The 17,360-nt window shown below is 38.3% G+C and overlaps 1 protein-coding gene across 1 annotated transcript in view; it reads right to left on the minus strand.

The window, feature by feature from the left end:
* cacna1g (calcium channel, voltage-dependent, T type, alpha 1G subunit) overlaps positions 1–17,360 on the minus strand; it is a 310,514-nt gene that overhangs the window by 99,826 nt on the left and 193,328 nt on the right. The window contains 7 exon segments of the mRNA XM_036572800.1: positions 146–221; positions 223–328; positions 2,153–2,246; positions 11,318–11,473; positions 13,003–13,117; positions 14,628–14,813; positions 15,920–16,071. Coding sequence (XP_036428693.1) covers positions 146–221; positions 223–328; positions 2,153–2,246; positions 11,318–11,473; positions 13,003–13,117; positions 14,628–14,813; positions 15,920–16,071 — 885 coding nt within the window.

Consider the following 17,360-nt stretch of genomic DNA (forward strand, 5'->3'; position numbering starts at 1 on the left):
GTCTGTTTTATCTCAGCACAGCCGTCTTTGTGGAGAGGTGTGAACTGTTTTCACAGCTGGGGGCGTACTGCATATTGCTGTTGATTCATCAAACTGTTTTCAAACTGATCTTAACTGGCACCATCACAGAAACCTCTGTACTGACCGGAGACTTTTCATGGCAGCTGGGGTCCATGGACACATTGCTGCCCCTGCGGGACTCGTGGCCCAAAGTGGGGATCTCCTCCTCCTGAGATCTTAGGGACAGGCATTGGTGTGGCAGCAGTGTGTGTGATAAGAGGCGGCGTGAGGCTGGCCTTCAGATCCACATGACCATTGATGGGCACGACTACAATCAGAAAGACAGGAGGAGGTAGTGTAGACCCACTCAACATCACATTTCCTCAGAAAACATGACAGATAACTGCAAAATACATGAGCTACATTTCTTCTAACATAAATATTTCAGAGTGCCCTTAGCCCTTAGAAAAGAGCAGGTACTCCAAACAGCAAAGGAGCAGGAAGAAAATAAAGTAAGCTATCTAAACGGAGACAATCACACTGGGGCCGTAGTGCAGACTTGGTCCCTTAGAGTCTTTATTGGACTTGTTATATCACTACTTACACAATTTTATACCCTTGACTTATGAGTTGTCTAAAAATAAAGGTGCCAATAAAGGCTCTATGGAGTGATGCCATGGAAGAACTACTTTTGGAACATTTCAATGGATGGAATCATTTTTGTAAATGAGATGTGTGAATCTAAAGAACCTTTTTAAAATGTAAAGAACTTCAACATAATGTAAAGATTTCATACCAATTAAAGTTTTTTTTTCCCCTTGAATCATATGCCCTAGCCAAGAATCATTTAAGAACCTTTATTTCAGTGCATTTACAATAACATAATGCATTTCTTGCCTACATTCGAGCACCAACTTATTGAGACACAGCAATGTGTACTTAGACCCATAAAATTTTAGTAACACCACTGGCTTGCAGAGTGCTGGTCAGAGTAATACATTTCTAGAGTAGTGGTTTCCAACCTTTTCAACAGCGTGGGTGCTGGAGCTTAGGGGTCATGTTTTGCCATTGTCAAAGAACATTTCGTCTCCAAATGGTGAAGTAATTGAACAGCTTCATAACCTCATGGAGGCTAGCTTCTCTCAGCATAACACAGAATGGTTTTGCCAGATTATCAACCGCAGTGGCAACAAATCTGTGTTTTATGTAGCTGTCAGTACATTTTTGCCTTTTTCTCCTGGGATCATTTTCGATCTTGTCTTCAATGTTTTTTTTCTTTTTTTATTTTTTTTTTATTTTGGGGTTAACAGCACCAATACAAAAGTCTGTTAAAGTTATAAATGGATATTCTTCATTTTTGACATCTTCACTTGACACTTGACATCAACTGAAAGCTGTTACAAGTTACATTACTATTAATACAGTCATATGCAAATGTTTGAATAACCTTGGTCTAATCATATGTGTTGTTGATTTTCTAAGTGAAAATAAGTGAACCCTCTACAGGGAACAAACTTAAAAATGGCATTTTCTGCAAGGTTAGAGCTTAATGTTAATTTATTTGCTTTTAACCCCTTAACAAGCCATTAAACACTTCTATAACCTAAGAATAGCTCCATTAGTTTGCATTGGAGTTCCTGTAGTACTGAATAATGTATACAATAAATCTGGAATGCTCAGGGTTTAACAGGTTAGGGATAAAAACATAAACATATAAAATGTTATATATGATATATAACATATGACATATAATATAAAATGACCATAACTTTTGCACTGTTTATATTTTCCCCAGTGTGTTAAATTCAACAAATAAACAGTAAATAATCAGCAAAAAACAGTAACTGTGCATTAGAATGTGTAGAAGTGTGTTCTCTGTGGTGGATGTGTTTCACTTAGAAAACAAACAAAACATGTCATTTGGCTGGGGCGCCCAAACTTTTGCATACAACTGTGTAGTGGATTTCAGCAGTTTGGGCTACTTCTCACTGCTGCCCTACTATCAAACAATCCACAGCATGGAACCTGTCCACAGACTAGTGGTTGGGAACCTCTGTTCTACAGGCCACTCGAGCTACAGATGCCTTCTAGCACAATGCTGGTGTAACTACTTTCATATTAAGGCAAAGCAGCTTGTGCCACTAGGTCTCACCTGAAGAAGCTGACACGTCTTTTTTGCTTCCACGCACGTCATCGATGCTCCGCGCATAGAAGTCTGCTTCTGAGTCCGACTTTGAGGCATCCCCCTTCATTACACAGAGAAAGAGAGCAAGCATCAACAGAGGACAGCAGACAGGTGGTAGCTGGAGTTAGGGCAGAACAGGGTCAAAGACAGGCAGGTCAGTGTGGCTTTGGCCTTCCCACCCCAGCAGCCCTCACATGTAAAGGCCAGAGGGTCACTGGAGTCCATGGGAGAGCCATCCTGGTCTGAGTAGTCCACAACAATGTAGTGCCTGCATGCATGGACAAGTAACAGCCTGCAGTACCACTCTGAAACCACTGCCATCGTTCTATCAGCTGTTTGCTTATCCGAGGACTAAATATTTGTCAGATGTATCACTCGCATGTATTTCTGAAAGGGTGATCTCATGATCAGACCATCTGTTTTATTTGTGTAAAGGCGAATCCACATGGTGTTGAATATGTGTGGGTTTTGTTTTTGTATTTTTTTCCCAGCCCACTGGAGGAGCAGCTTCAGTACAGCAGGCACGTCCAATAATCAGGCTGTAGAAATAAACACAGCTATTTTTACCAGGGGGCTCGCCTCTTTATTTTGCCCATATCCAGCTCCCCCTCCAGTCTGAAGAAAACCCGGTGTTTCAGTGTGGTCTAGCACAAAATATGTCAACCCTGGTGGTTTGTCAGAACAGCAGCACCGATTAAGTATCTCTCTCTCTCTCACTCCCTTTCTTTATCTTTCTCTCTCAACCTCAAGCTGAAGCCAGGCCGAAGCAACCTGGATTCAAGGGGGACATTTTATCATTTCTGTGTTTTCCAAGCTTAAAAATGACCTTCAGAGATGCATATGTCCATCTGGATGCTGCTTGATTTCGAACATGAAAAGCTGCAGAAAATTGCACTGGGAAAGTGGCATCCTAATGAACCAGCCAATTAACAGTGGAGCACTTGGCCATGGAACTGATGCCAAGCTAATTATTTTGCAATCCCATTCGGTATGTGATTTCCATACCTACTGCTCTATGAAGCTTAAGAGAGGAAGAGATGGCGGGTACCATTCGGACAAACCTTTCCAACTACAAAGGACAATGTCTCCCATTGGTTTCACTTTCGAACAATCCACTCCAAACTCTAAGTTCGGAGCAATTCTTTCTCTGCAACAGAGCAAGAGAATTATGAATGGATGACGGCAGAAGTTTGAGTCTGAAACCATTGAGATCACATTGAACTCATGTGCTTAACACATCACAATAAAACAATATTTATTTCACATGGCTAAAACAAGGGACAGTGAACAGGATTTGTCAATACGGGAGAACACAACAGCAAAAGCTAATAAGACGGCAACAAAAACAAAGAAATTTCAAAAGTTGTTAAGGTTCTGGAGCTGAGATCTATAAGTCAAGACGAGGGAAGGGATTTTGCCCCGCCCCTGAGTGAAAACTAAAACAAGAGAAGCACAGCTGTGATAGGTTGAACTCAGCAGAGTGACACAGCAAATTGTTGTTTGCTGTTAGCCTTTAGCTTTAGCAGCTCTCAGCAACCCCTCTGTGGTTACTCACGATGTGCCCATTGCTGGGCCCAAGAGATGGCTCAGGTTGCCGGTGTGGAGCGGGCAGGGGGGAAGCCCTGTCTGGCCATGGCTCAGCTATCTGACTCCTCACTCCCACATGGCCTTTCTGAGCAGAGAGACCAGGCGGAACGGTAAGACAATAGCCTCAGAGAGCACTGGCTTCTGGAGCTTTCACTGACCTTTTCACTTTTAGTGTCTAGGAAAATAGGACCTGACAATTCTGGTGACCAGTTGTAATTGCTAAATGGTCAAAAATTCAAAAGGTTGAGTTAATCATTGCTTTACTGACCGATATGACTGATAGTTGCAGACAAATAAATGTATCAGCTGTCAAATTTTAAGGTTCAACCAGCAAAAACCTAAAAAAAAATCATGGAATTCCACAGATTTTTCAACATTTCTGTATGATTCAATCATTGAGGCACTGACAAAGTTATTCAGAGTGGTTTGAAGCAAAATAGTTAAATGTAGAGAAACGTACTGACTTTGATTTCTTTATAGTGGTGGAGATCAGGAGTCACTAGCCATTCTATTTATTTTCAAAAACAACCAGTGAACCAACTTGTTTTTCAGAGTTGTATATAATGTTTACAATGGTAAAACAGTGGTCAATTTTAAAAATCTATGTTTTCTTCAGGTACTATTTTGCCTTACAACACCCTGCACATACCTCTCCAACATGAATGTGCTTAAAACAAATATTAAACATGTCTCAGGCATCAGGCAGTTCTAGAGGTGTTACACTTTTCAGTTGTCTGGTTCCTATCACGACCACTGTAAGCAATTCAATTCAGTTGCAATGACAAGATTTATGCTCACTTGCCAAAGTTATTTCACTTGTTATATAAAGAATTTGGGCCATTCATTCCGTAAAATAGTAAAAATAACCATGAAAATCACATTGCTAAACAAAGATTCAAATGTAATCATGTCTTGGACTTATTTCTCTGTCATTACTGCTATTTGAGTAAGCAGGAAATTCAGAAAGATTCCTCCATCTCTGTATCTCACCACTCTTTTAAACGCTGTATGTCTTGGTCTTTTTGGAGAATTCAAAATGGAAACTGGAATATTTTGATTAAGAATGAAGTTTCTAATCATCAAAAATGAAAATCTTGTCAAGTGTCAATGGACTCCAGTTTTCTGTCAGAATTCAGCTCAGTAAATTATGGTTTTCCACAGTCCTTACAGGGAAAAAAACAGGGGGTGGTCAGCAAAGGCTGCTGTGGGGTTTAAGGGGTTAACCATGGTGGTCTTTTGTGATCCAGTTCAACCTGTATTGCTGTAATAGAAGGGGCAGGCGGTGACTGTCTCCAAACAGACTGGCATACAAGCACAAACCATTAAATTCTCAGAAATGAATGGTTTTCCTCATATAATACATGTCTATTCATTGCATTATAAAACTTGCCACGAAGTGTGGGTGGGTGCTTAATTGGAGCAATTTTTTGCAAATACAGATATGGGACCTGAATATCTCAACTACGGGAAGTTTGAAGTTTGAACTCCCAAAACCACCGGGATCACTGATAAGATAACCAGCTGGGACTTCATTAGGTACAAAATTTGGACAAATAATTTGTTCACAAAAACAGCTCTTAATTTTGGGGACACTCTGGGGAAAGACTTTGAAACTTGACCAGACTTGCTCAGCTTATTATAATAGGCAAGTCCTCACATGAACTGTGTTAAAAGCTTTTGTGTGAGACGTTTGGGGTCCGCATTTGCTCAGGAGGATCAACAAAAGTTACAAGCCGTTTAGCAGACATGGTGTATAGCACCAATCGCTCGTAATGACCTCCCACTGCTTGTGTCACCTAGCACAGCTGCATGGATGGAAAAATAAAGTAGATGATTTCCAAAAAAAACAAAAACAAAACCAAAAAAATAAAATAAATAAAAACAAAAACAGACTGAGTCTCCTCAACAGGGTCAAGAGCTGATTGCTTTCATGATTGCCCAGGTTCCAAGCTCAGTGTCTGATTATTTCAGTACAATTTGTAGTCTTACTAATGACAGCGTGCAGTGAAGAGCTCTGTTAGCAAACAGAAATAACAGTAAGGAGGACAAAACACTCTCGATTGTGGGAATAGCGCTCTGAAGCGTCTTAGGCAGAGTGATTTTGAAGTCCATTTAAAGTGACTTCCCATTCCTTTTATTTGCTTTTGTTCGGTAGTCTGGCTGGCTTTGCCTGATTTCACTGTGGCTTTCCATAAGCCCAAACACGTCCTCTCGGCCAGATAAAATAAAGAGGCTCTGCTAGGTTTGTGCTTTGCCTGCGGGCATTGAGCAAGTGAACCTGAAGAGGGACTTTGAGTTGAATCTGCTTCTACAAAACAACCACAAGTGACATCGTCCACAAACGCCGGGGTCCTCCTGGTTAGTCTCACTGGGTTATATCATGCGGAGTGCTACATACCCCTGAGTCTATTGGCAGCTGAATACAGCTCAGCTGGCCATGCAAGTCTTCCCTCTTGGTCAATTCCTAAAGTGGAGATGTGTTAGGTTTTTACCACAGAGGGGAAAAGTCGTTAAAAAGATGGTAAAACAGCACAGTGATAATGAGATTTTGAGGATGAAATGCTGTGATGTAAACATTAACCCTTAGAAGCTATAGTTGTCACTGGCAATAACAAAAGCATGCAATTTGATGGTGATTTTTTCACACTCGTAGCTCAATGAAACAACAATTTTTGTTAGAAGTGCTGATTCTATACTTTACAATCAATACCACATTTGTGTTTGTGAGTAGGAGATATTTTACTATGATGTTAGTTATTGTTGTACATAGTGCTGTTTTTTGTCATTTTCTGACACTGAAACAAGAATAAATAAGTCATAAGTGCAGATTTGAAGCTGTTGAACAAAATGTAAATTGAACGCAAACAAAATTCATTATGCAGTTCAACTACAAAATTAAACAATGTAATAACTATGTACTTTAATAATTTATTACTTTTTTATAGCATAACAATAACTCAGCTTTTCAGGGTTAATAAAATGTATATTAGCGGAGTTGGGGTTTTATGATTGCTGCATACATTTACTTTCAACACAAAAGCTACAAACCCTGTTTTAAAAGAGTTGGGACAGTATGTGAAATCAAATAAAAACAGAAAACAGTGACAGTATGTTTTATCTTATCAACTTTACTGTTTCTTTGTATATATACACTCTTTCTGAGATTGATGCCTGTGATACATTCCAAAAATTGAGGAACATTGTTAAATGTTCGGCAAACATTTTAAAGGAGGCAATGAAATCATGCTTGGAGTGCTTTATAAGCAAGGATGGGTCGAGGCTCGCCACGTTGCCAAAAACAGTCTAACTATTTAAGAACTGCATTCCTAAACTAGCGTTTGTGAGGATTTTAGGTATTTCCCCATCTATGGTGCATGATATCATCAAAAGACCATAAATATCTGTCTGTGTGTAAAAAGCAAGGCCAAAAACTGCAATGAACGCCTCTGATCTCAATACCTCAGACGGTACTGCATTAAAAAACAGAATGTTTCTGCAATGGATATGAACACATGAGCTTGGGAACACTTTGACAAACTATTGTCAGTGAACACTGTTCATCGCTGCATACACAAATGCAGGTTCAGACTGCCCTATCTACATATCTCAACAACATGCAGAAACGCCGTCAACTTCTCTGGGCTTGAGCTCATCTGAAATAGACCAATGTACAGTGGAAACGTGCTGTACTCTGATTGGTCATTTGTTCAGACTGTTTAAAGCAATAATGGACGTTGCGTTCTCTGGTCCAAAGAAGAAAAGGATCATTCAGATTCTTACCAGAATAAAGTTTTAAAGCCAGCATCTGTCATGGTATGGGGAGTGTATTATGTCGCATTATGAAGGGCCAAATACTGCAACAAAGGCTCCCTGCGCTTGTGCAGCTAAAGACTGTTATAACTTAAGAATGGCAAAAAAATCTCCTTTCAAAATTAGATCAATTGATGTCTTCAGTTTCCAAACGATTACTAAATGCTGTTAAAAGAAAAAGTGATGTAACACAGTGGTAAACATGCTTATGTGCCAATGTTTTGGAACACGTTGTAGGCATAATATTTGGAATATAGTGTATTATATTAAATAAATAAATAAAAAATAAATAAATAAATAAATAAATAAGATAAAACAGAAAATGTCATGTTTTTGTACTGTTTTCAATCTAATACAGGTCAAACAGAATTTACCAATCACTGCTTTCTGTTTTTATTGGAATTTCACATACAATCCCAACTTTTTTGGGAACGAGTTTGTAATAACGTATGTATCAACGTCCAGCTCTTTCATATGTTAAATAATATTACCTCTCATGCACATCAAGGCAATTTCTCAGGCTAAACCTGTCAGATAGATCTGATTAATCTGATTATGGTGGTGAAAGATCTTAATAAGGCTTAGCTCACAAATTCTATATGTGTTAAAGGACTATTGTCTTCCTGAGTGACAAAACAGTAAATGTAACTGCAAGTAAATGTAAGTTAATGTTCAACGAAATAAATCTATCACAGGAGTACTGCAGCACTAGCTGACACATTTCATTACCTTTGAGTCAATGAAGTGCTTAGATTCAATCACGGAACGAGTCCGGAAATTGATATTACACGCTAGCGTAACTGAGATCACCTATTTGATCTGATTGTGTGGAGGTATTTGCTGGAAGCAGTGGCCGAGGCATTGCAGAGCTGGCAGGGCTTTCGTCCAGGCCCTGCATCTCTCCGCTTAACATACTTCATTCATCTGATGGTTCCCTTGGCAACCATGACGCACAGCAAAGTTCGGCCAACTAAAAATAAACCTCGCGTTTGAAGGAAAGGATGTGGGTTAAAAATTAAGCAAACAGCTTTAGGATGTACTGGGGAAAGGAGACCAGACTGTACAAGAGGCTAAAGCTAAAAGTCTTTTGGCACAAGAGCAACGGAGCCGAGAATCTAAGCACTTCTGAATTTACTTACTGAGCTAACACAAGGAAAACAATGGTTGCCTAAGTGAGAGCTATCTTTTGTTATTTATAATAGAGCATTTATTTTTGAAGGCTTCAGAGTAGCTAACATAATTTCCTCTAAACTGCCATTATGCAATGTGAAAGCTATTTCTATCTGGCAGACAAGCACACGAAAGTCTACCAAGCATGCTCCCTTATAAAGTGGAGATGCTTTGAGCTCCAGCCACTACATATCTTTTCTGAGGCATACTAGGTGCCTGATTTATCAGAGCATTTAACATTGTTTGCACAGGCAAGTTCAATGTCACGGTCTATAGATTGGAAAATTAAGTGCCTCAAGAAATAACTGGCTTTTTTACCTAATTTCACTCACCAAAATATCTCTGCATTCACCAAATGACTTAGCAAAAAGGTAAAGAATCTGACATCAGATATATATTTTTACACTGTAAAAAACTCGTGAATTTAGAGCAGAGACACTGAGATGGCTGTAAAACATGGCCTGGGAGAAACAGGTCAAAGTTCTTAAAAGTTAAAATGTTGGATTTTACAGTCATTTTCTGTTATTTGCAAAGTATACCGGGAAAGTGAGTTAGCTGTTTGATAGTTAGATTTCATTTCTTAAATGTTTATTTCACCTGGAGCTTTTGTTTCTTTATGTTATTCCTACCTAAAGACAAGTTTGAATAAATTTGACATGGTTTTTGGTATTCCAACCATGATGGTGTTCTCAGTTTCAGGTAACTTGTTCATTCCATAACGTTATAATTAACAGATAATTAGTTACTGTCAAAGACTTAATGACAGGTATTAGTGAATATAACCTCTGCACCGTGATGTGTAGTTCATGATGAACTTTTTCTCTATCTATTTTTTACTACTTAACAGTGTGCATGGACATACACAGGTGAAAAATATATTCACTGGGGAGCTAAGTGGCTGACAATTAGCATGCTATACCAGCTTCAACCAGCAGTGGGTGGCTATTACTTACTTACTTACTTACTTTACTTACTTACTTACATACTTTACTTACTTAAAACTTACTTATTTACTTACCTACTTACGTATGTATGTATGTATGTATGTATGTATGTACGTATTTTCCTTATTGTTCAGAGACCAGGTAAAAGAAATCCTGAGAATTAGCATGCTAGTTGTTAGCCAATAAGCTTCCCAGTGTTTTTTGTTTGTTTGTTTGTTTGTTTGTTTGTTTGTTTTTTTCTGTACCAGATGTTTAAATCAGCCAGCTTCTGGTTAAAGCTAAGTTTTAACCATTAATTCCCCAGTTATTATTTATTATTATTGTTATTTTTTTTTCGACAGGTTAGGGAAAAAAAATGCCCCCTGCTAGTCAAAGCTATGTGTAACATATTAAGTGTTAGCCACATACAGTAGTGAAAAAATTGAGGGATTATTATTATTTTTATTTATTTTTTTGGGGGGGGATTTGATAGCTGAAATTATGAAAGTGCTTATAAAAATACTCAAAATATGTTTTTCAGATGTTTGGTATGGTATACAGGCAGAAAAAAAAATAACGTGGAATTTAGACTCAGGTGTACACATTCAATTTTTTTTAAATATCCTTCAAGGCTTCTGTACAAATGTTACATATATTCCTGAAAAACCAGAAGAAAAAGCTACTTTACCATCTAAGGTCCAGACTGAGTGCATAGCATATGCTAAAATACTTAGCAGCAGTAATTTCAGCAATGTGATCAGTGTCTGGCTTGTAATAAATTCCATACTGTAGTGGTTTTTCTTACGCCAAGAATTTTTGCATGTGCTTTATTAATTCAAACAGAATACTTCTAGAAGTGCTGCTGAGAAGGGCTGACAAATTGTTTGACAGTCAGACTTTTCCTCTGTGCAATTCCAGCTCCACTGTACTGTTAAATGTTAAAAATGTGCCCTTCATCGTTGCCTCTCCATAGAGAGAAGATCAAAGCCTTCGTGTTTTTACAGCTTGCAGCTAGAGAGATGGCGTTCAATTAAAACAGTGCAGAAGCCAGTCTGTGTCTCTTTTTCAAAGACAAGCCCCTCCACCCAAAAAATGATACATAGGTATCACATTCATATCTTCTGATTTATCCAGGGGCTATCCTTTTCTTTCCTTGTTTTCTTTGTGTCTGACTACCTGTCACGAAGGAATGGTTGCTATGCGCTGGGTGATAAGTCGTTGCGTAAGAGCACGGAAAAAGGGAAAGGTGGAAATGGAGGGAAGAATGTGAGACAAAGCGCTGCGAGGTGAGCGGAGCACAGAGCTGGCATGGGATTGATTTTATCGCATGGTTCTTTAAACGATGCTCCCACAGTCAACACAGAACAAGGAACTCATCACTGCCTGCTGAAAAATGTACACCATTAGACAAAGAGGCAAGAGAGAAGAGGGAGAGGAAGAGGAGAGAGGTGTAAGAATAGTGAGGAGGGAGAGGACAGACTTGGAAGCTGATCTGCTGGACAGGAATGGAAAAAATGGAAAAGACAGGCAAGACGAAAGAAGGGAATGGTGCAGAAAGAGAAGACAGAAAGACAACAAAAAGCATAAAAAGATGGGAGGAGTGAGTAATCATGGGGGCATGCAGTGCAAACCACCGTCCTACCTCAGTCTGGAAGCCCTCCACTAAGATAGCCACTAGTAAGTTGAACAGGACGTAGTTTCCGAAGGTCATTAGGGCGATGAAATATAGAGCAGCCACAGGAGAAGTGGAGGCCATGCCATTATACAGCACCTTATTCCAGTCCTCCTGAGTAAGAATCTAATAGCAGGTTGGAAAGTTATATTACATTACATTCATCATCACACTACTGAGTACAGTACTGTGCAAAAGTCACATATGACCCTTTGTTTATTTCATTTCCAGTCAAAATAGCAATTAAATACTTATGTTATTAATTTATACAATTAAGTTATTTATTAGTCAATATCAGGAAAGAAGCAGCTATATATACAGCTGAACATTACACAGAAGCCTGACTAACTAAATTTAATATAAAACTTTCAGTTTTTTACACAAATTTGCAGGCATAATTTTCCACATCTTGAAAGTTCCGTCTTAGAAGTTGGTTGCATTTTCTGCTTCTCATGATCCAATAATCCAAAACAGGTTCAGTGACGTTGAAGCCTGGACCCTGAGGAGGTCAGCCCATTGTTCTAAGAATACCAGCAGCTTCTTTGTTTGATTTAAAAAATGTTCTTTTTTTAGTTTGAGTTCTCTTCTCACAGTGGAAGGATGAACAGAAACACCTGTGGGTTTTTTCAGATCTGAAGCAAGAGTGGAGCTTGATTTTCTCCTATCGCTCTTTATTTTTATTTTTTTTCAATTTGTCTGATGCTGACAGTTTTGGCCGTCTACCAGGTTTTTTATGGTTGTTAGGAGTCCCAGTTTCTTTATATCTTTTAATACTTTTTTGAACTCCAGTTTTGGAAACACATGCTTTTTTCTACTTATTTTCCATTGCCTTTCATCTTTCTTATGCATGCATTCTCTGAAATAAAGGTATGAAACTGTCAGTGGGGCAGTACCCCTCTTGTCACTGGGGTGGTACCCTCAAGGGTACATCTCAGTACCTTTAGTCAGGGAACATAATTCTACCATAATTCATTGATATTATATTTTCCACACACCCCGTCTCGTCTCCAGGCTTTTTATTTTATTGTTCTGTTTTAAAACATTACATTATGAAAAGGTACAAATATGCACTTTTCCACTGGGGGAAAAAACGATCTTAAAACCGCTGTTGTACCTTTTGAGGGTACATTTACATTGTTTGTACCTTGATGAACAAAAAATCAAGTATCTTTACTTCTAAGAGTTTATAGACCATCTTACATCTGATCTCCTCAGAAATATCTCCTGAAAAATGATTGACTTTTACTTAATGGCTCTTTTGACTGGAAATTAAATAAATGAATGGAGGCCTCTGACTTTTGCGCATTATTGTACATACTTAAAATGGTAGTTTTAAAAATACATTTAAAACCAAATACTACTTTACCCGCACAGCAAATGTAGTCAATCAACCAAGACATGTTTGGTGTCAGAAGTTTGCTTCTTCAAGATTTCACATACTTAAGTCTGCTAGAGATTATTTAAGTACCCAATAGTTCGAATCAAATGCATGATGACACTAAACACATCAAGGCCAGTCGACTACACTTTGTATAAATGGAAAATTGTTTTGGCAGAATTTTACTTTTTACTTTACAAACACAAAACCAATTTCACGTCAAGGCATCATTCACATTATTTTACAAAAATAGTGCTTCTGCACTGCGAGGACTTGCCTGAAACACTGTGACAATGGCCCAGAGCAAAGAGTCGAAATTCTTGCGATCCGGCATTGTGTCACCATCTCTCTCAGAACCAAACTTACATCCAAAGAGGTGCATGCCCAAAATACTGTTTCAAAGAGAATGAAAGATTATTGCTTCTCACAATTATTCATGTCATACAATTTTAGTGCTTAGAGTAATGCATTTACAGTTGACAGCAAGGTGAATACTATGAACTGGGGTGGCTCGTATAAATGGAATAGTGAGGCTAGACTGCTGATTAAGCTGCTATACTGCTTAAGCCCACAATGCCTAGCTTGGCTCTCCCACAGTCTACAACAAATACTTGTTGGGACGGGTCAGTCTGGTTCTGAAATCTGATTGGCTGAGACATGCTCAAAGACGCTGTAAAATAATGTTGTTTACAGCGATTTACATTACTGCAATAATGCTCATTTCCAAAAGACACTTTAGGGGATTTGCAGTATTATGTTAGCACTATACTAACAGGAGTGCCTTAGCAGCTGTCAGAGCTGACAACAGAGACAGTTAAAGTTTTCCACTGCTTGAAACAGACATTCAGGTAAGATCTGTCCAGGGTGTTTCCTGCCTTCCGCCCAATGAGCGCTGGGATAGGCTCCAGCACCCCATGCGACCCAGCAGAATAAGCAACTTAGATGATGAGGCGGTGAATTTGTACATTGCTTTAATGTTTACAGAGTGCTTCAGTAAAGTAACCTTAAATCTTGTCATGTTCTGTTTATGTTGTAGTTGATAAAATGTGCAGTGCTGCTATGAAGTGCTGCTGTTAGCTTGTTAAGGCATTAGCTAATTGTACAGATCAACATTTAAACATTTAAGTGTGGCCAGTTGTTAGCCTGACAGTTCATTCCATTGATTTACTGCTGTGGTTGGGAATGGGCTCCCAAATGTAAAGCTACAGTGTGTGAGATATTGATAAGTGTGATTGTTTTTAGCCCACTCATTCAATATTGTGACCAGCAATCACTGCACTGCTTTGAACTACATGATTGTAACTCACTGACTTTTGCTCTATAAAAAATGAAGGCAACGGTTTGCATTGGTTTATCTAGCAGTGTTTGTAAGTAAAAAGGGCCCCTACAAATCTCATTAATGAGCAGCATGAACCTCAAGGCAGTGCATTGGCTTGCACTCAAATAAATCTAGACGAAATAACTGGATTTAGTTTTGTTGTAAACAGAAGTCTTAAAATATGAAAAGATGTTTGACAACATGCTGAATTAAGTGTATGCAAGCAAAAAGGTAATTTTTTTGAATGAAATATTATTTTGTTAAACAGAATTCAGATTTCTTTGAGTGCAATCTCACATTTTTTTGAGTATTATTTACTTTGCTTTCTTTAATACTTTATTTGAAAATGACCTACATAGGCACTTTATAACACATCCATAAACAATAAATACATATTTAACATCTCATGAAACATCTCTTGTCATCTTGTGAATGCTGACATAAACTGTTCATAAATACTCAAGCATTGTTTTTAAAATACATTATTCAATTTATATGCATGTGTTATGAAGTCCCTACGTAGGCAGCCTACAAATAAAGTGCCATTCACTTTTTATACCTCTGGCCCTCGCCCTTGTTCTGACCTGAAGATGAAGATGAAGAGCATGAGGAGCATGCAGAAAGTGGCTACGTTGTCCATAGTCTTCATCAGCACCACCAGCTGCCTCTGGAGAGCGGGCATGAAGCGCACCAGCTTCAGCACCCGCATCAGCCTGAAGGTCCTCAGCACTGACAAACCACCACCCTGCTGACCCACAATCTCCCAAACACTGCAATACACATGTACAATATACACAATCAGGTTTGTTTTTATGCAATGTCAGGACATACATCACGGTCATACATATAAGTCCATAATGTATTATATATTGCAGAATAAAACCTCATATCTCCAAAATGGAGAAGGAAAAAACCTACTTACTTTTAATGTAAGTCAATGGAACCAGACTTTTTTTCAAAGTCATTTTGGGTCATTTCTTTTGGTCCATTTTTTATGAATTTTAACAACAATATAAAGGGCAACAAGCATTTTCAAATTATGTCAAAAACTGAAAAATGACAAGAATGGAGATACAAGGTTTTCTGCTGACAGCAGCAATATGCAACCCTAATCTTAAAGGAATGATTTGGCAAAAAAAAATCTAATTTACACAATTTTCCATGTATCTCAGATTGACTTGCTGTGAGCTATAAAAATCCCCACAGTGTTGCTGAACACTGTTGATAGTCTTTTTAGACAGGTGTTGTACCGACTCCTTTGCAGAATCCAGTTATCCTTAATGTTCAGGTGCATTACATGGACACATGTACTCTAGATTCTGCTTCCCATTTCTGTTGTTTTTATTTATTAAAATATATCTTTAGATCGATTACATTTGCCTACACAGTGCAGTCATACTTTTCCTTAACCTCAGTTAAGTTACTCTTTTTTTCCTCTGGTTTTCCTATGTCATCAAGACATTTATGTGCTAAAAAACAAAAACTAACACTTGCACGCACACCAACTAACTTTAAGACTGATATATCATTCCAAGATGACATGCTTTTCCAAAACAGTCTTGTAGCCAGGATAAACAGTAATATCTTAAAACCTCAGGGATTTCAAATATATGAGGCAAATGCAATAGTGTCATAGTGTCATAAACAGACGAATAAGAAATTGAAATTGTCATTCTGACAGTTGACAGTCATCTGCCTGAACAGCTAACAGATGTCACATCACTCAGTAATGGCTGCAATTTGTCAGGGTGCCACTATTGTGAGGTAACTGCCAGAGAGCGTCGGAATAATGAAGATGAACGCGGAAAAATGACGCACCCTCGGCGATGCTGATGGAGTGTTTCTAAACTGCGATTGCTGAGACACACACACACACCTGATTACCACAATAATGCCATCGAAAATGTTGTAAGGGTTCTTGATGTAGCCGAAAGGGCCGTACACCAACAGTTTCAGGAGCATCTCCAGGGCAAACAGGCTGGTGAAGACGATATTGCTGATCTCCAGGGCATTGGTTAACTCATCAGGCTGGGACAGGTGGAGAGAACAAGCGACAGAAAGACAAAGTCAAATATACAGCACTTCAAAAATTCACATGGAAACTTTAAACAATAACTCCAAAGATAAAAAGTCAATTACACTACACAGGGTGAGGTGGCACAGTTTTACTGCAGATTTTAATTTCTGTAGACAGTACATACAGCAGTGGTCTGCAAGTATGTGCTCGAGGGGCATTTTGGGGCCCCTAACATACTAATCATGCATGCATAATCTGGCCTAAAAATAAGTATTTAATTGAATATTTATTTATTGACTTACAAACAAAAGCTTAAAAATAAATAAATAAATAAAAACAAATGGCAGAATCCACACTTTGCTACAGTTTTAGAGCAGCTAGAAAATAATATCTAAGTTAGAATAAGTTGAAAATAAATCAACACTTTCTCTACAACTTGGGGTTGTTTTGGGGGAAAAATGGAAAATCAAAAAATGTAACATACAATATATGCACAGGCAAAACAAGTTATGTTTTATTTTTTTTAATGTTAAATTCAGCAAATAAACAGTAATTGTCCAATAAAATGGTCATAGATGTGCTCTCTGAGGATGTGTACTTCAGTCAACAAAACATATCATCTGATGATGGGTGCCCAAACTTTTGCATATGACTGTAAAGTAGTTTTAACTGATAGTTAACAGTGCTAAGTAAATGCAACGCACCTTCAGTCTAGCCAAAACAGAGAACTTCTGTTTTGTGTCATAACTTTTATTTTGTCAGTATTAGATAAAATTGCTAACATTCAGTGTTTGAACCTTCTTGGCAGTTAGAAATGGCAGACCACTACACACAATCAAAATCTAGTGTTATATAAAATAAACAGATTCTAGATATTATATTACTGACAATATCAATTAATGATACCCCTTAAATGGCCAGGGACCACCAGCAGGCCCAAAGTTTTATTATACACGTCTATAATCTAAGAATAGCTCAACCAGTTTGCATTCGCAGTCCCCATAGTTACTGATAAATAAGTCTTAATTTGTAATAAGGCTGGGATTTTAAGGGTTTAAAAGTGCTTTACCCACCAGACTAAGACATGGTTGAGGTTGTGGATTAAGCATGAATTAAACATCTGCAAATGTGCATTTCAACTAATATTGAGCGAGTCAGTGAGAATGTGTTATTTCCTATCTGCACTCAGATACACAACCAAACGCTGCAGGGAAAGCAGGAGGCTGCAGGGCTGAAAAAGCTGGTCTATGAATTCTGGCTCTGTAAAGTTTCTGCAGGGGAGCTACTCCCACCCCAAATG

Source organism: Colossoma macropomum, unplaced genomic scaffold (genome assembly GCF_904425465.1).
Source record: "Colossoma macropomum unplaced genomic scaffold, Colossoma_macropomum, whole genome shotgun sequence".
NCBI lineage: Eukaryota > Metazoa > Chordata > Actinopteri > Characiformes > Serrasalmidae > Colossoma > Colossoma macropomum.